At 45.8% G+C, this 19,954-nt stretch overlaps 1 protein-coding gene across 2 annotated transcripts in view; it reads left to right on the top strand.

The window, feature by feature from the left end:
• LOC310657919 (deubiquitinase DESI2-like) overlaps window positions 1-16,610 on the top strand; it is a 48,249-nt gene extending 31,639 nt beyond the window's left edge. Inside the window, exons 2-5 of one of the 2 annotated variants that reach the window (XM_083399185.1) lie at window positions 5,641-5,713; window positions 6,620-6,713; window positions 8,312-8,453; window positions 15,666-16,610. In XM_083399185.1, coding sequence (XP_083255311.1) covers window positions 5,641-5,713; window positions 6,620-6,713; window positions 8,312-8,453; window positions 15,666-15,908 — 552 coding nt within the window. In that variant the 3' untranslated portion in view covers window positions 15,909-16,610. Of the gene's footprint in view, window positions 1-5,640; window positions 5,714-6,217; window positions 6,347-6,619; window positions 6,714-8,311; window positions 8,454-15,665 lie in introns of those variants that run through there. The other variant, XM_083399186.1, reaches the window with a different exon arrangement.
• The last annotated feature ends 3,344 nt before the right edge of the window (window positions 16,611-19,954 follow it).

The raw sequence follows: 19,954 nt of genomic DNA, 5'->3' as shown, positions 1-19,954 counted from the left end.
TTTAAATGCCTTTATGGTTCTCATGCTGCAAAGGTGGAGAACGTGTGGACCACCCAGACATTATTGGATTCCAGCTTTCTTCAGCCAGCTGGCATGGTTAATGACATAACCATGCTATGACTATGTGCTTTTGATCACACATGCTTTTTGTGCCAGGCACTGCTATTACTTTACAAGGAAAGTTGTGATTCTGTTGTTTCTTTGTAGGTCTGGGGCAGACCTCTTCAAGGGGAAGAACAGTGCTATTGGATCGGGGGGTTGGTTGGTTTGGATGTCATCTTTGGATTCTCTCCTAGCATGTGGTTTTATAGCTGTATGATGGGGTTCTGTAGTAGAGGGAACTGCTGAAGTGATCAAACCAGTTTCTTTGTTAATGGCCCCCTTCAGCATGTCTAAGGAGTTGGTCAAGAGCAGGTCTGTTGCCTTAGCAACAGCTAAGCCAGCAATGCTACCAGAAGGATGAGGCCAGCTTTCCTTCCTTCGTCTGGCCGGAGGCCCCATCATCTTAAGGCCAGGAGAACAGTAGATCGGGGCTAGCATGGAATACACTTACACCTGAATAGCTCTCTGTGTTGGAACCAAAGCTATGAATTTGGAAGGTGGGTAACCTAGAAACCTAAAAGGGTTGGAATGATATCTGTTGTAGTGATAAGGCTGTGAGGTTTCTCACCGCTTAGAGACTGTGGTACGTCCACATGCACACAAATAAATTTTCAATTTAAAAAAAGGGATTGGAGTTTTGCACTGATGCTTCCCTGTGCTTGTGTTTTATTGTGTTAAGTTTGCATCATTGTTAGCTGCCATGAGGACTCCTGGTGATGCAGAGGGGCAGAGGACAAATTCTTTCATCATCATGGTCCATGATGTGCTTCTATATTATTTAATTACGTTCCCAGAGGGCTCAGTGGAGCCAAAGTGATGGGAAAGAATTAGCCAACAAGCAAATAAATGGTATAGTTAGGCATTATACTGCTACATGTCCATGAAATATGTGGAGACACTGATTCAAAGTCTGTATTGTTATGCTGGGGTAAATTCCCACTTGTCTTGTGAGCAAGCTTACCCTCAGACAAGCTCCAGTCCTTTGTGAGAAATTGATGTTTGATTATTATCTCACAGAATTTGTAGATCTGTAATCTGAAAGTGAGATAAAGCCACAAAGGAAGAATAAGGCTGACATAGTAAGCATAGCTACTTCCTGACACAAGTTCTGCTGAAATCAATGAGAATTACTCCCAAATTAGTTCTGGGATGTACATTTCAATGGTATATGTGTGTTATTTTCCTTTTCCTTTTCTTAGGACGTTCTCTGCTACAAGTTTCACTGATGATATACAGTATAGAAAGCTGAGTAATTTATAGGCCGTTTACCAGAAAACTTAGTTTGTTTACACATTACCCGTTATTCTGGCTCCAGTGCACGTCCACTGCTGGCTTTGAATCTGTCTACACATGATATTGGGGACGCAGGTGGCGCTGTGGGTTAAACCACAGAGCCTAGGGCTTGCTGATCAGAAGGTCAGCGGTTCGAATCCCCACGACGGTGTGAGCTCCCGTTGCTCGGTCCCTGCTCCTGCCCACCTAGCAGTTCGAAAGCATGCAGTGCAAGTTGATAAATAGGTACCACTCCAGCGGGAAGGTAAACGGCGTTTCCGTGCACTGCTCTGGTTTGGTGGCTTAGTCATGCTGGCCACATGACCCGGAAGCTGTACGCCGGCTCCTTTGGCCAGTAAAGCGAGATGAGCGCTGCAACCCCAGAGTCATCCGCGACTGAACCTAACAGTCAGGGGTCCCTTTACCTTAACACATAATATTACCCACAATGCAGAGCTATTGTGAGGTTTCTTGAGAAATGCTGCTATTTGACGCATTCCCCTTCAAACTGGCTTCACTCCAAAAGCAAAACTGAAGCCACTTTCACTTTGCAGTTAAAGCCTGAAGTGTACATTTGAGACACTCATTGCACATGTGCAGATGACAGTGCGTGTGCAGATGACAGCTTCATGAATAGAGGTTGCAGGGACAAAGAAACCAAACATCAGGTGTGCATGAGGTGAAGACATCCCTGCCCTCTCACTGGTTTGTGTGCAGCAACATGCAAATGTGGCTTGAAACATTGGAGTGTGTGTGACCTCACTACTTTTAAAGCCACTAACATGTACATAGCCTTGGGGTCAATGTATAGAGCCATATGCCCTACTCAGACTACAGTATTTTCCAAGTGGATATTGCCATACTATACCTCTTATGAGCCAACTCTGGCCAAAACAGGTCACTATAGATCTTTGGTGCTTGGAGGGAAGAGGGATGGGATCAGTGCTATTTTCCTAGAAAAACAGGTGCCGGAACTCACCATGAAAACCTCCCTCATTCTCTTACAATGGCAATGGCGCCTACCTGAGAGGTGCTGGAGCTGCATTCTGGCGAGCCCTGGCTGAAAAAAAGCCCTGGATAGGCCTTGTCCTTGAGTCCTTTTGCCTGGCTGGGATGTGACCTTGAACTGCGATGACACCTCTTGCTTGCCTAGATGGAAAAGAGTGTGTCGGGAGTGTGTGCAGGCTGCTGTCCTAAAAGGAAAAGTCGTATCTGTTGCTCTGTGTACTTTTGCCTCTGGCTTTGGCCACCACTGGCATTCAGCCCCTTCATGTATGCCTGTGAGGGGAATGCAGTCCTCAAGCTGAAAAGGTCCTTCATCCCTGCTTTTACGAATCAATGCTGACCCAGCTGATTTCTACTTTAGCTGGAAATTGCACTATAATGATTCTGTCCCTTTCACCTAGCCAGAGCCCACTGAAATGAAGATCTCCCTCGCTCTCTCTCTCTCTCTCTGTGTGTGTGTGTTTCTGCTTTCTTGACTCTAACAGACATAAACCATAATGACTGCTCCAGAAAGGAGCGTGTGTGTGTATGTGTGCACACACGGTTTCATGCATTGCATGGGGTTGAACTAGATGACCCTAGTTCTTCAATTCTATGATTCTCTGACATCTTAGCTCCCTTCCTTTGCTTTCATATGCACAGGGCTCTGCACTGCTCGGATTGGAAAAATGCCTGCTTAATAAGGGACATACTGGGATTAGAAGCATAGTGGAAGATATGGCAGATGGGTCGGGGGCCACAGAGGCTCAGATCTGATGCGAGGCTTTTCCCTACAATGAGAGCATTAGTTTCTAGCTGGAGTCCAAGGAACATTAAGGGGCTTTCTGGCAGGGGAGCAGGCTTGTAAAGCGGAGGAAAATTGCTGGCAAGGCACTTTGGAATTAGGAGCTGATGCTATTTGGGTTGAGCCTCCCTCCTTCCAGTCACCGTTGGGATTCCTCTCTTGAATAATAAGGCAACTCTGATTTTATATGGAACTTGAGTGTTCATTCAAAATGCATCTCCAGATACTTAGGAAGCTAATAGGACTGGCAGAATCATCAATAATGCAAGGGAGGAGGCAAGGAAAGTGGATTAAGTATATCCACTAGGAGCACACTAGTTGATACTACTACATATCAGGGCCACCCAGAGACAGGTGGGTCTATAAAGGCCAGATGGCAGAAAAATACCACTGAAGAGAATGAAGCAGAGGGCCTTGCGGAAAGCAACTTAGCTGAGAGAAGAGAAAGAGAGAGTTGCTGACCAGTTAGTTCATCATCACTATGGCATTGTGGGTTCTGTGGCTCAAGTACAGAAAGGCAGAATTTGAACTCTGTATCCTAAGATTTTTTTTTTTAAAAAAAACCCTCAAGTTTCTGGACCTTAAGGGGAAAAACCCTGCCCCAAAGATGCAGATTTTTTCTTAAGCAGTAACAGGGAAGTTAAACTGTGATGTCATAATATAACATAATGTTACAATAGTGGGTGCTACCCCCTGCCAAGCAGTAGAAAACTCCAGGGAGTTCCAGTTGCTAAGCCAATGTCTGTGCTCCTTTGGAGGATTGAAGATGTGGTGGAGACAAATCCTTTCCCTCTTTCTCAATTTTTGTTCTATAATTTATCCTAACACAAGGGAAAGGAGGGAAAGGATTTGTTGAACCAGCTAATTTGAACTAGAATACAAAAAAGGGAGGTGCGAGGAAGTCGAGGAAATAAGCATATGAAAGATAATGAAATGAAATTTGGATATGTTTTTAAATGTTTTAGTTTTTTCTTGTTGTTGTGTGACATTGTTTTTTATTTTTATTTTTGATGTATTGTTTGTTAAATTTTTATTGTTTTTTCCTTTTTTTCTTTTTCTGTTTGTAACTATTAAATATTTAATAAATATCATTTAAAAAAAAAAAAAGATGTGGCGGAGAGTGTCGTAGCTTTAAGAAATGTGGTTTATTCACCTATTTACACCTTCATTCCGCGTGTAGGGAGTCCAGCTCGCACAGCATGGTCATCGCACGCAGGACTTGTTCCCCACAGCAGTGCAGCACTGGAGTCAAAGGCATCTCTCCCAACCAGCCTGCGCAAGATGGATCCCAGCCCCTTTTTTTAATCTCTGTTCTTCCCAGCACACCTTGCTCTTTTCCTGTCACTTTGAACCCCACCCAATCACCATGGCAACTTCTCTCAGATGGGCCACATGACACCTTTTGTCATGTTGATGCTTCTCTCCCATGTGAGACCCTGCCTTGGAAAGAAAGCTTAGCCAGTACTTTCCACTGGCCTCCAATCTTCCCTTTTGGGGTTTCTCCAAAATCTATAATGCCAACAGCGCAAGAGCCTTGCTACATCAAGCCAGTGGCCTTTCTAGTTCAGCATTGTGCTTTTGTAGTGGCCTCTGGAGAACACTGCCTTTTCCGGCAACTGGTATTCAGAAGCATATTACCTCTGACAGTGGAGGTAGAATGTAGTCATCAAGGTGAATAGCCTTATCTTCCCAGAATTTATCTAATCCTGTTTTGAAGACATCCAAGTGGCTGGCCATCCTTTCCTCTTGTGAAAGCAATTTCCACAGTGTAACAGCGAGCAGTGTGAAAAAATACTTCCTCGTCTGTCCTGAAACTTCCAGCGTTCAGCTGTCTTTGAGCATTATTGGCTATTTCAGCCAATGGGGGTATTTCTCCCCACTCTTGTTGTAGTTATGAAAACTGCTTGATAACACTGGTTTCCAAAATTTTGGGGAAATCCCCATTCAAGCCTGTTCTATCTTGGGTTGACAGCTGAAGGTTTTCTGTGGACTCACCTCCTTTTACTAGCATGAGTTTCCCCTGTGATGCATCTACCAAGTGGGAAGACCACTTCTGGGGTTGCTTTGACACATTCCACAGCTCCTCGTGTTCTGATTCAGTTCTGCGGGTCAGAGTCAGCCATGATCCGAAAATGTTTCAAAGCATTCAAAGCCAGGGGGGCGGGTGATCGTTCTAGCAGCACTTGAACATATTCTCCTACTGGTAAATATACGTGGGCTGAGGTTAAGCTGTGCTTGAGCTATTATTATTATATTTGTTGGGTTTCGTGCAATTTTATATCTGATTCCCCCACCCCTATGAGACATATTTTACAGGCTTGCTTTTCTATGTTAAATGTTTTGCTACCTATCCAGAGCCTTCAGGATGAAGTGAGATGCAATAGCTATGTAAAATGATGCATAAATATAAAACTGTCCAAGCAATGTCTGTGTCATTAATACTTTCAAATCTCTCTCTCTCCCCTCCCTTTCTCTAGTACTGGATAAATGAATACACTTCCACCTTGGGCATTGGAGTCTTTCACTCTGGGATTGAGATCTACGGCAGAGGTAGGAAGCTTTCTGCTAGTTGTGCCTGGAAATGAGTAGAACCTTCCGTTGGGTCCCAGAATTGAAGGCTGAGAACTTCTCTGTTTTGCTGCTCATCGCGGATGGGAAACTTGCCTTCTGAGGAGTGTGGCATCCATGCATGCGCAGTTGCTGTGCTCCAGTGCACAGTTTGCAACTGCCAGCCTTAAACGCACACACAGATTCAAATAAGTCTAAGATTGGAGGTAGCCATGTGGTCAAACTCTTTACATCAAGGCAGGATTTTAAGCAGAGCAACTTGGAGACAATATCATGTGTGGCGGCTTATGACTAAGAAGGGGGCGGTGTGCATCATGTGACATGCCAGCATCGTACATGTGATGTCAGGATGTTGCATTGTGCACGCATCATTGGGCCGAGTGCACATCCCAGCATTGCATGGGTGATGTCACACATGCATGACACATCTGTGATGTCACACACACGAGTGATGCTGCCCAATCTGGGGCACAACTTGATGCCTCTGCCACTGTGAGAACAGGATGCTGAAGTAGATGGACCCTGGCCTGATCGATCAGGGCTGTTATTACATTCTTATAGTTGTCACAATGTTCTTTATACAGGAAGGGCAGAGTTTAGGCCCATCTGAAACCAGTTATGGGAAGATATTTCATAGAATCATAGAATCATAGAGTTGGAAGGGCCATCGAGTCCAACCCCCTGCCAAGCAGGAAACACCATCAGAGCACTCCTGACATATGGCTGTCAAGCCTCTGCTTAAAGACCTCCAAAGAAGGAGACTCCACCACACTCCTTGGCAGCAAATTCCACTTAAATACTAACACTGAGCCATGTAGACAGTTGTGGCCTTTTTCAGATGCAGCCTTGGTCTTATACTTTCTTACAGTCTTTTTCTTTCCTTGCCAGAGTTCGCCTATGGAGGGCATCCCTACCCTTTCAGCGGGATTTTTGAAATCACACCAGGCAGTGCTGTGGAGCTTGGCGAGACCTTTAAATTCAAGTAAGGGCCTTTCCTTCTCCTCTCAACATCTGCTGTCCTGCAGCCCATGAATTGTCAAAAGGGCAATGCATTTTTAGGGGAGCACCTGACAACTGGTGGCAGCATTCCCACATCCCAGTAAACCATAGTTAATGAATGTGTGAATGACTCCCACGTTGCTGTTTAAATTATGTCATTAAATACACAAGATGAACAGCAACAAAAGTCTTCCCAGCATATCACCTCCTTGCAAGTTTATGTACACACTGGCTCAGCCTACACATCACAGTATACCACAGTTTATGATTTGTTTCCCTCAAACAAACCATGCTTGGTAAACCAAGATCAAACCTTGGCTTCTCAATATAGTTTGTTTGGAATGAATGAAAACTCAGCTTCTGGTTTTCAGATGTAATACTAAGCCAGGAATTGGAGTTTGTTGTTCCTACTCATGCTGACACCAGTTGCTGCACTGTTTCCTCCCTGGACCACATGTGAGGAGCCCACGCTGCAGCTTTGCCCCATGCCAGCATCCTTCATCTATGACTTTCGGATGGCACTGGCTTGGGGAGCAACTATAGCATGGGATTCTCCTCCAAATGGTCTGCGACTTCTCACATTACCATCCATGGGCCAGGACATTTATTGCCAAGTAGAATGAACAGCAATAAATGTGCCAAGGACTTTGGCCCAAGAGACAAAAAATATTTGGGCAATCTGCTGTAATCACACATTTTTGTGTGCAATCACAATTTATATACATAAATGTTACCCAAGCAAGTTGTGCCATGCAGCATGATGAATCCATCTGCCAAAGGCAGCACCAGCAGGGAATACAAGAGCCAGAGTGTTTTTGTATAGTCCCCCAAACTTCCACTATAGTGTCCTCCTAAACAGATATGTCACTGCATCCAGTCCAATGCTTCATTCATGTACAAAACCCTATATGGTATAGACCTCAGTTCCATTAAAAAATTTATCTCTCACCTCAAATTTTAAAGCTAGAATGTAAATATAGAAAAGTGCACATTGAGGCAGACTTATGAAAATGAGCCAGGCTTTTGCATTTCCAGAGGAGGGGGTCTTGACTACCCAAATCATCTCCTTAATCCCCCCTTCATTGGTTTTCTGGTGCATAAGTTGCTGATGCAGAGGCTCAAGAATGGAGAGCTTACAAAAAATATTACAAACTCAGCCCTGTTGCATGTACCATTAAACATTTTTAAAGTATGTGAAGTTTAAACCCCAAACTATATCAGTAAAGCTCAAACCTACACTCTGTTTAGCACATTTTCCTCTCTCTTTTTCTTTTAAAAGAGAATATAAAAATAGATCAAGCTAGTACTATATCCTGTGTGCATGGCAAGAATGCTTTTTAATTAATCGTGTGAGGTTATTGTGTTGTTTTTAAGCTGAGCACTATCTGAATTACTTTCTAAGCTGTTTAAGTCTGTAGCATTACTCTGTTCCAACATTCCATAAGGACTCCATCCTTGGCTCTATCTGCCAGGTAAAATATATCTGTACTACAGTGTGTCTCTCCTGGGCTGCTTTAACATCTTTCATGATTATCTTGCTGAATGTTCCCTGCTTTTGATGCTTACCTTTGCTTAACCCAGAGAATCCATTGCCTTGGGCACTACAGACTTTACAGAAGAAGATGTGGATAAAATCATGGAGGAACTGGGCAAGGAGTACAAGGGCAATGCCTACCATCTCATGCACAAGAATTGCAATCACTTTTCAGCTGCTCTGGCAGAGGTTGGTTCATCTTCCATTCTGTTTCTGTGGAGTGTACTTGTATGGCACTTGGGCCAACACTCTTCCAGCCATGACCAGGTCTCTGATCAGAACATTGTCGTTCAATCACCCTTCACACTAGCCTGATGGGCATTTACCCTTTGAGAGCTTTTACAAGCATAGCACTGTGGTAGCTGGTCTACAATGGGTAATTAGACAGCTATGAGGGTGGCCATAAGGTATCTATGTACAAGTAGAAAGACGCAATCAATGTAGCTCTCCTATTTGGACGTTCAGTGCATAGGGAATCTCCAGATTTAGGGAGGAATAGGTATGGGACAGCAGTAGCTGGAGGAGAGCACTGGGTGAATGAAGGGCAATTAAAGGAGTCACAAGGGGCTCACAATCCACATTGTGCCAAAGTATGGACAGGCCTTGAGTTGAGTTACTTCTGTACCGCTGCTTCCTATTCTTTGCCTGTTTGCATTGCAAATACGATAGCCATACTTCTCATTGGTTACCCTATCAATCAGCACAATGGTGCCTTGATCTCACTTGACTTGCAAGAGTACAGTGAGCTGTACCCTTACATTACATTATAGGGCCTTTGGAATGGTAGTAGTAGTAGTAGTAGTAGTAATTCTTATACCCCGCCCATCTGACTGGGTTGCCCCTGTCACTCTGGGTGGCTGACAACAAAATACAGCATCAAACATTAAAAACTTTTCAAAACAGGCCTGCCATTAGGGATTGAGGGGGGGAGGCAATTAGCCTTGAGGGGAGGGGACTCCCATTAGTATCAGGTCATCCATAGCCCAGAAAAGTTTGAAACAGCAGCACAGGCTCAGCTTTTTTCATGGCTGCTCTGCCCCAGAATGGATATGCATTTGGGGCCCCAGTCTGCACCATGCAAATCCTTCGGTATTCCTCCTTTGCACTAGGAATGAAACCCGAAACCCCTGGGCACAAGACCTTTGACCAGAAAGGCACTTGGTGATCAGCTGATGTTTCCCCTGCTCCCTTTTGCAGTTGCACAAATTAACGCTGATTACTCATCAGTTCCTCCTGATTGCTGCTCCCAGCTGCTCCCCTTGGCAATGCATCCTTGAGATGAAGTGTCCATAATTAGGAAATTGATTAGGAGCCACAAACTTGCTTTGTTTGAAAGGCATCCTTCTTGAAATCACAGAGTAGAGCTGCTCTCACTAAAAGAGCTGGTACTGTACTTTCCACTTTCAAAAGGGGGGGGGGGGAATCCAACATAGCCCTGCTCTCAACTGTGATATCTTTCAGATTTGTATGTGCAATCCATATGAGGTGTCATAGAAAAGGTCATAAACTGCTGTTATCACACAGCAACTCCCCATTCCCTGAGCTATTTATGTGTCTCCTGACTGCTATAAAACTGTTCTACTTTTTTTTTTTAACATAATGAAAGAGGCAGAGAGGAAAAGGCCGAATCAGTCATTCCAACCTGGTCGGCAGCCTCTAAGGCCGCAGGTGAAAGAATTGCAAAACTTTTGACAGTTGGGTATATTGCTTGTCACACTGCAGCTGTGAATAATGAAGTCTGATGGTCCCTTCTGCTTAACCCTTCTCCTGCCATCACTTTTCCACTGGTATCTCCCTGTCCCCCCCCCCCCCACTTTTAGTCCTATGAGGTTTTAAACTCATACTTGCAAAGTAAACAAGGTTTGGGACACTGGTGGGTTGGCTGGCATCCATCTGTCTTAGGAGGCAATGAAACAGTGTGCCTTCAGGGGTGAAGTCAAGCTGTTGGAGAGTTACTGCAACTGGAGAGGGCTGCAGAAGGAAGGCAACTGAGAGGGGAAAGGGTTAATCACCTGCTTCCCTGCCAGATGCATAGCCCCCTCCCCAAAGGCACTTTGCAATGGAAAAGGGGTTGGTAGGGTTTCATTCCATGTGGGTGCAGCATAGCTGTGTAGTTTAATAAGTCAAATTACTCAGGTATACCTGAGCTGCATTTCCCCTGAAGTCTTTGAGAGGGGAAATGGGCTGTGTAGGCGTGCGATGTGTTCTTTTCTTCCCGGACTCTGTGGGATGTCGATTCAGAACGTTAAGCATCTTGAGGCATTTTCTAAATTGCCATATCATCTCTCTCAAACCAAGTAGATGCATTTTAAGTTGGAAGTGATTATATTTCAGGCCAGGATTCAAGTGCAATTATTATTTTGAAGGTTCCTTTCCCCCACATTGTCTTCTTGGATTTGATTGATAGAGTGACTTGTGGAAAGTATTTGCATCTTAGCAACTGGAGCCACTTCTCTTCCTACGGCACTGGCATGTTTCTCATTTTGGGAGTTGTATCCTTTGTGATAGCAGTGAAGACTGGTCCATGAGTTTGTCCTCAGCCAGGCCCCACCTGCCTACCTTTTTACTTACTTCCAGGCCAGGGGGTGGCCAGAGCACTCAGTTCCCTCTTCCTTAGTCTCACACTTGCCCTTGCAGAACCCAACAATGAAGAGGATGGAGACAAGCTCAGTCAATGAGACTCTTAATCTCAGGATCGTTTGTTCAAGCCCCACATTGGGCAAATGTATCCTGTATTGCATGTGTATCCTGTGATGCTATGAAAAACTAGAATTAGCTGGCTCTGCTGTCATTGGCTCTGGCTCCACCTACTGTTGGCCTCCTTGCCTTCCGCTCCGCCAGTCTCAATGGGCACTAGCCATACTACTCTGTGGTAGTTTTGCATGAGCAGAAAGCACTTTCACTCATGTAAGTTGTGGTACCCAATTTCCACCTACCTTGTTGTGCAATGTCTCTTTAAAAGACAAGCTGGAAGGTTCCACTTTTGCAGCTGAATCCTGTATGAGGGCCCTCTCATGCTCTCCAAGTAGCCCAATATTCCTGGGACAATCCCGGAATTATTTGCTGTGTCCCATTGGTGTAGTGGTGATGGCAATAGGAAAGGAATCAGAAGCCCTGAGAAATGGCATTTCGCCATGGGTATGGTTCTTAACATGGTGCTGTGGCCTAATGACAGCTGACACAGAAGTCTTTCTCATTGCTGCCACCACTGCCAGCAAAGTTTCAGTGGTGAAGGGAAAGGGACAGCTGCAGCAATGAGCGTGATTGATGCTAATAATAATAATAATATTAATAATAATAATTTATTTATATCCCGCCCATCTGGCTGAGTTTCCCCAGCCACTCTGGGAGGCTTCCAATCGAGTGTTAAAAACAATACAGCATTAAATATTAAAAACTTCCCTAAACAGGGCTGCCTTCAGATGTCTTTTAAAGAGAAGATAGCTGCTTATTTCCTTCACATCTGAAGGGAGGGCGTTCCACAGGCACCACTACTGAGAAAGCCCTCTGTATGGTTCCCTGTAACCTTACTTCTCACCGCCAGAAGGCCCTTGGAGCTGGATCTCAGTGTTCGGGCTGAATGATGGGGGTGGAGACACTCCTTCAGGTATACAGGACCGAGGCCATTTAGGGCTTTAAAGGTCAGCAGCAACACTTTGAATTCTACTCGGAAACGTACTGGGAGCCAATGCAGATCTCTCAGGACCGGTGTTATGTGGTCCCGGCGGCCACTCACAGTCACCAGTCTAGCTGCCGCATTCTGGATTAATTGCAGTTTCCGGGTAAGCCTGAATGTTGGAAGGGTTTGGGATTATGTGGAAGTTCCAAACTGGGAAAGTTCATATTCTGCACTCTCCAGTTCTGAACTTCGGCTGCATTACTATATCTAGAAGAGTTACAGGCCTTGTTTTTAATACAGTTTGGTAAGCACAAGGCCAATAGGTGCCAGATCAGCTTTCCCAAATCACTTGTTCAAGGTCAATACCAAGCTGTAATATATAACATCTTATATCTAGCACAGTGTAATCATAATACTCCTTTAGCCATTAATTGTGGCTGTTCTGACAGTGGCCATGGAGCAACACCTACTGGGATAGGGGGAGAAAATCCACTTTGTGCCAATGCAGTAAACTTGCAGCTTACTGTAAGATGACTTACAGTTGTTCATCCATTCAGAGTGAAAGCCATTATTCTCAAGTGTCACCAGTAATCTTAGTCTTAATTATAAGCAAGCCTTCCCCAGAGAGCCACTTGTTACCTTCCCTGTCATCCTGCAGCTGCTCCCTGTACTTAAAAATCTTCATCTCAAGGACTTTCATGCATAAAAAAGCAGAACTGCATTTCAACCAAAGAACGAAGCTCTTTGGATCGCAGAAGTGTGGGGACTCATGCATATTGCAAGGGTGTCAGGTTTGCTTCTCTGAGCCCTTATTGGCTAGACTGCCCTTCCCCAGCCTGGTGTCTTCAAGGTGTTTTGAACTCCAGCTCCCATCAGTCCCAGCCAACATGGCCAATGCTCAGGGGTGATGGGAGTTGTAGTTTAAAACATCTGGAGGACACCAGGCTGAGGAAGGCTGGGTTAAGCTGCAGTCATTCACATTGATGAGCTTCCCTGCTCTATTCAGAGGGGCAGGTTTAATTTTTTGGAGCCCAGAGCCTGAAGAACTTTGACTCACCACAGCAGCCTACTTGAATTTATACCCATTCTATTTTTAAAAACTAATAATCAGAGAAACTTACAGTGAAAAAACAAGGTAAGAGGGGGAAAAATACACATAAAAACAGCAATCATTAAAGCAATAATATTAAAACTCCAGCAAAAACATCATCAAACATCCAAAGAAAACAGCGATCACCAATCACCGATTAAAAGCTGGCTTCCCTTCAAAGTGCGGAAAGACAGGGAGGAAGTCTAGTGAATTGCCACTGAGTGGGGCCACTGCTGAGAAGGCTCTGCCTCTTGTATTCACCCGCCTATGTGGAAGGGACAGACAGCAAGGTCTCCAAGTCTGGTTTTGTAAGGGATCAGGCAGTTTCTGAGGTAACCTGGTTCTAAGCCGTTTAGAGCTTCTTCTTACAATCTAGAATAGGCCTTCACAACATTTGCCCTACAAAGCCCGCCCATAGCTTACCAGGGGGCATGTTTGAGACATGTTGTTGCACATGCTTTTCCTGCTAAAGGTCCCAAGTTAAATCTGTGGCATCTCCAGGGAGGGCCAAGTTAGGCCTCTGTCTGAAACCTTGGAGAGCCACTACTTGTCATTGAAGAAAATACTGATCTCAGTGGAGAAATGGTCTGATTTGGTGTGTGACACCTCACAATAAGAACATAAGAGCCTGCTGGATCAGGCCAATAGCCCATGTAGTCCACTATCCTGGTTTCACAGCAGCCAGCCAACCAGATGCCATGGTTTCCAACAACTAGTATTCAGAAGCTTTTCTGCTTCTGACCTATGTTCTGTGTCACAAGGCATGACTGGTCAGATGCTTTAGCTTTGGTTAAGAAGTTGTTCAAGCCTGTTCTATAGAAACTGAAGCCCCAGCCAGGAGGTGATCTGGCAGGCCTACATTAGTTCCACAAAATCACAGTCCTAGAACAGGCAGAGATGTTATCTTCTTTAGATCAACTTCCAAGCAGAAAGGCATATGACTGCAGAGGTCTCTAGGCCAGCTACTGTTGGCTTGGTTTCAGAAGCTTTCTAGTTCTCCCTTTTCTCGCCGTGGGATCTTGTTTCACAGCAGGCACTGCAGGGCTTGCCTCTCCACCCCTGCTCATTTGCCATGCTCATCTAGGCTCTCCCAGCGCAGCAAGATGAAGGCCGTTCTGTCCCTAGAGCTTGCGTGTAGAATGGATTTTATGGCCTGTTGCCACTTGCCTAGTTTGTTTTGTTACTTCTTGTAGGTCTTCTGTTTCCCTCTTCAGGGAAGTGTATGGTCTTCCCTTCCTTGACCCCACTAACTGCAGTAGATGTAGAACAAATCCAGCTTTAGACATGTATTCTGCTGGTATGTGGGTTCCAAGTGGTTTAGGTTGCAAGTGGTGGTTTTGCCAGGACAAAACTGTAAGGTCCAGAGCCCTGCAAACTGAGCAGGAAGCCCCCCTAATACAACAGGGCAAGCAGTGCCTGTTTAAAATAAGTAGTAAAAAGGTAAAGGGGTAAAGGGACCCCTGACCATTAGGTCCAGTCGTGGCCAGCTCTGGGTTTCCGGCGCTCATCTCGCTTTATTGGCCGAGGGAGCCGGCGTACAGCTTCCGGGTCATGTGGCCAGCATGACTAAGCCGCTTCTGGCGAACCAGAGCAGCGCACGGAAACGCCATTTACCTTCCCCTTGGAGCGGTACCTGTTTATCTACTTGCACTTTGACGTGCTTTTGAACTGCTAGGTTGACAGGGGCAGGGACCGAGCAACGGAAGCTCACCCCGTCACGGGGATTTGAACCACCAACCTTCTGATCAGCAAGTCCTAGGCTCTGTGGTTTAACCCACAGCACCACCCGCATCCACACCCTCTAAAGCAGGAGTACTGAACCTTACTTGGCCTGAAGGCCACATTCACCTTTGGCCAACCTTCTGGAGTCCACATGCCAGTTGCAAGGGTGGACATAGAATTCTTGCACAAGCACCCTCACATGCATGCACACACACACACACACACACACACACATTCAGGCACACAGCCACCCATTCCTCAACTGATCCTTGCAGCTACGCTGAGGAGGGGGTTATGGTTATTACCTTCGCTCTGCTCATGACATGATCGATCTAATGACCAGGAAGGGTAAGCTGTATGCTCATCAGGTTGCTGCATCCCACTCACTCCAGCACAGCGTCTGCTTTCGTTAAAATCTTTTTGCAGTTGCTTTCGCCAAAGTCAGCAGGGTCTTGCGGTGGGGGTGGGGGAGGTGTCCAGAAAAAAAATCTTATGAGTGGGGGAGACTCACAAATCAAAGGTTAGATCTCCTGATCTAAAGAGTGCCCCCCATGAAACCATTAAGTCCAAAGTCTCAAATTACCTGACTGCACCCCCAGTCACAAGTTGCCCAAATAGTTGAAATGCCAACTTGGCAAGTGTTTCCCCCTTTGCTTTTGGGGTTTATGTGACATCTTCTGCATGGTCTGTGTGCTTCACTACCACAATAGAACGTTGCAGTGATATGTGGCATCATTTCTCTCCCACCTCCCCACCATAGCTGTCAACGTTTCCCCTTTTTTAAGGGAAATTCCCTTATTCTGAACAGGATTCCTTGCAAGAAAAGGGAAAAGTTGACAGCTATGCTCCCCACCCCTGGACACATGAACAGGCATGGGGAGGTGACCGTGTGAGGAGCAATCACCTTTCACCAGGCACCTATGATATAACGGTTACCTGTTGTTGTCGCTCTTCTGTCCATTTCCCCCAGATCCTGTGTGGGAAGGAAATCCCCCGCTGGGTGAACCGCCTGGCCTACTTCAGCTCCTGTATTCCCTTCCTGCAAAGCTGCCTGCCCAAGGAATGGCTGACTCCAGCAGCCCTGCAGAGCCACATCAGCCTCGGCCTCCACAAGGAAGAGCAGGGAGACACCACCGATGAGGAATCCCCGTCCACTTCCGCAGCGGCCTCCGCCTCAGGCCCTTCACGGACCTGCAGACACACAAGAGTCTGAACTGTGCCTGGAGGAGCCGGCCTGCCCAGCCTCTGCCTCTGCCCCATTGCCTGGTCACTTGCCATGGACATCCTTCTCCGAGGACACTGGACAGCCTCGCCTCTCAAGGAGAAGATGAACACCCTTGCCTCTTTTTTAACGGACAGCTTGTTTCTCAGCCGCGTCACTCCAGAACTCCGTCAAAGAGTGTGGGGTTTAAGCTCCTGAGGCTAGGTGGTACTCTTTGATTTTAAATACACAAAACAAAAGAAAAACTGTTTGGAATCATGGGGATGTGGCACAGCAGGCCTGAAGGGAAGCCACATGGAGAAGTCCCTGCCCTGGGACTCTTTCAATCCCCTGCCTCCTCCAGCAGTGACCACAAAAACACCTTCTCTCCTGTTTTTCTGAGGTGGCAACTTACCCATAGTGCACCTCTTTTAAGTACCAAAATCAGAGCTTACCTTTCTCACCCCAAGACCAGCAACAAGCTCCAGTTAATTCTCTTATCTCCTCAGTTTTCTTTCTTTTTGTCATCACTAGGTTCTACAAACCATCTGAAGGATAAATGAAAGGTGCTGCCCTTCTACCGCCGCAAATTATGATTATGATTATTATGATTATTTTGTGAGTTAGAATATTGTATAAGAGACCGAAGGACTTGTTACCCTTCAACTACAATAGCAAAATTAATCTAAAAAAAAATATGAATGTGTGAGTCTGACTTTTTATTTATAGTCAAGTTTGTAACTTCTTTCTGAGCAGAGGTTCTCAGGCCTTTAAATCCAGGGGTTTAATCTCAGGTCTTTCATCCAGGAACCTGTGTCCCTCTAGCTGTGGCTGGATTATAACTGCCAATGCAGAGCTAGCTACCAAAACAGAGTCACAGCTCCTATTTAAGGCTCTGACTGAGGATGACTGCAAATATAGTAACTTCTGAGATAGGCTCTCATGAAGCCTTCAGCCTGAGCCCTGCATGGAGCCGTCCTGAATATGTACCTAAGTGGAGGCCGGTGCTCACAACAGAATAAAAGCACCACTTCTTAAGTCTTTCTTCGTAGGGAAATGTTGCTCCATCTGCACTCCCCACACAATCAGTTCCAAGTTCAATCCCTGGCATATCCAGGTAGAAAAGACCTCTGTCTAAGACTGGCAGTCAGAATAGACTATACAGTGGTACCTTAGTTGTCAAACTTATTCTGTTTCGGGAGTCTATTCGACTCCTGGAACAGTTCGAAAACCAAGGTGTGGCTTCCGATTGGCTGCAGGAGCTTCCTGCACTCAAGCGGAAGCCGCGGAAGCCATGGAAGCTGCATCAGATGTTCGGCTTCCAAAAAATGTTCACAAACCGGAACACTCACTTCTGGTTTTGAGGCGTTCAGGAGCCGATTTGTTTGACACCCAAGCTGTTTGACATCCAAGGTACCACTGTACTGAGGTGGCTAGACCAATGGGAGGAAAGCAGCTGAAAATATGTTAGGTTTGGCTTTTTTTAAAAAAAAAAAAAAAAGGTAAAGCAAATGGAACTGTACATTCCATAGGCAAAGCTGGGCAGTGCCTGTGTACAGAGAGCCAGTGTGGTGTAGTGATTAAGAGCGGTGGACTTGTAATCTGGGGAACCGGGTTTGCATCTCCGCTCCTCCACATGCAGCTGCTGGGTGACCTTGGGCCAGTCACACTTCTCTGAAGTCTCTCAGCCCCACTCACCTCACAGAGTGTTTGTTGTGGGGGAGGAAGGGAAAGGAGAATGTTAGCCGCTTTGAGACTCCTTAGGGTAGTGATAAAGCGGGATATCATATCCAAACTCTTCTTCTACAGCAGGTTACCTGCCAGTCCTGCAAAAGCCATAGGTTTCATATATATATGCCCTCATGCATGCATCACCAACCTCCATCCAGGAAGGAAGAGGCAGCATCACAGTTCCAGGGCACATTCCAGCCAGGCAAAAGCCCTTGAAGAGAGTGTGCAACATGGCTCCTGGGGAGGGCCCTGAGAGCTGAACAGACAGACCTAGAAGGCCACATTTGGCCCCCAAGCCGAAGGCTCCCCACCCCTGATTTATATAATGCTGTGTTGGTTGGTTCCTTCCTTCCAATCCTTTCCCTAATCATACCTAGCATGGTTTTGTTCATTCCCAGCATTCCAAAATGTCCTTTTCCTTGAGCTTTGTACTCTGACCCCCCAATATCTCTTTCTTTGGCAAAGTGCTTTAAGCGGGAGAAGATGCCGTCTATGTAGCAGCTCTGTGGGTGAGACCCCTTGGTCTCCACTGCTGGTTACACCACTGAGACGTCTTATTCTAGCTGTGAAGACTGCCAGTTTTTTTTTGCAAATTAAATCTTCAAATGCTAAGAAGAGCCCATAGGATGAGATGCAGTGGAGGAGTGGCAAGATTACAAATGGTCCAAGGCAGCCCAGGCTAGACAGGAATAAAGCAAGCTGCCTTGCATCAGGCCTCTAGTTCATCTTCCTCAGCATGTGTGGGGCAGTGGCAGACTTTGGGTTTTATAATTTCAGCGGCACCCTGTGCAACGCCAAATCCTACCCTCCGGCCGCCTTTCATCATCTGTGGTTTGTCACTGTTGCAGCACTCCTTGCAGTGCCCTCTTAGCTTGATACCCAGTGCCGATGAAATGGTCATGCTCCCCTAAATCGGGGTGGGGGGTGGGCAGGAGAGCAGGGAAGTCTAATTGCTCCAGCGTAAATTCATGCGCTGACAGGGTTCTTACTCTGTGCCGCTGCATTAAATACAAGCCTGTACAAGCTTCATTTTCTTTCCTGGTTGTAAAGGTAAGGTTTCCATATGTCCAGAATTTCCCATTGGAAACATGTCCTGGTGAAAATCGCAACCTATGTCGAAAGCGTAAATTTTGGCAAATTTCCTTAAGAAATTCATGATGGTTTTATTATTATTATTATCACTTTTTGAAATATGGCAACCCTAGTAAAGGGGTTTCAGCCTGAGTGCACACTAGCCCCTGGGTGCAGACATCAGTTATTGCTCAGGTTCTGATGTTTAGAGAAGGGCCATTGCTCAGCCCTGGGGCATCTGCATTCCATACAAGGTCCCGGGTTCAATCTCTGGCATCTCCAGGTAGGGCTGAGAGAGACATCCTGCCTGAAACCTGGAGAGCCACTGACAGTGTAGACAACACAGTGGTACCTCGGGTTACAAACACTTCAGGTTACAAACTCCGCTAACCCCCAAGTAGTTGCTCCAGGTTGCAAACTTTGCCCCAGAATGAGACTGGAAATCACGCGGCGGCAGCAGCAGGAGGCCCCATTAGCAAAAGCGCGCCTCAGGTTAAAAATGGTTTCGGTTTAAGAACAGACCTCCGGAATGAATTAAGTTTGTAACCCGAGGTACCACTGAACTGAGCTTAGGTGATCTGCTTCAGTATAGCACAGCTTCCCATATTCATAAATCCTAAAGCTTCTATTTGTAGTACGAGGAGTGTCAAAAAATGATAGATGAATCTTGATGGTGGACTGGGATTTTTTAATTGAAAAAAATATTTTTAATACTTATAATCCAACCACAGGTTCCGAAGTGGAAATACATACATGCATACACACACACACACACACACACACACACACACACACACACACACACATTGTTAGGCTTTTCAACTTGTGAGATGGAAACATTTCAGCTGGCCTGATGGAACAACCCCGCTCTTCTCCCTCTTCAGTCCTGTTCCGGGGGCTTTCCTGATCCTCTTGAACCATCAGAGGGTTTTTCAGAAGAGGTTGGATGGTCATCTGTCATTGATGCTTTAGATGAGATTCCTCATTACAGGGGGTTGGACTAGATGACCCTCAGGGTCCTTTGCAACTCTACAATTCTAGGATTCTATGAATTTTGTGGGGCACAGAGTGGGAGGAGAAGGGGGGGGGAACCCTGTGGTGCAAGTAGAAGTCCTTCTACAGAGATTCTGCTAATGGGACTCATTGATGCCACTAACTTCAAAAACTGAAAATGTAAAACAGCAAGAAGGCACAGTTCAAAAGACAAATGAAAATATAATAGTGGCGGCAAAAACATAAGTGTGCCCATTGCACCT

Source organism: Podarcis tiliguerta (assembly GCF_965153285.1).
Source record: "Podarcis tiliguerta genome assembly, chromosome: 1".
In the NCBI taxonomy this organism is placed as follows: Eukaryota; Metazoa; Chordata; class Lepidosauria; order Squamata; family Lacertidae; genus Podarcis; species Podarcis tiliguerta.
Note: the sequence above shows the minus strand (reverse complement) of the source record. Positions and strands in the feature narration are given on the sequence as shown.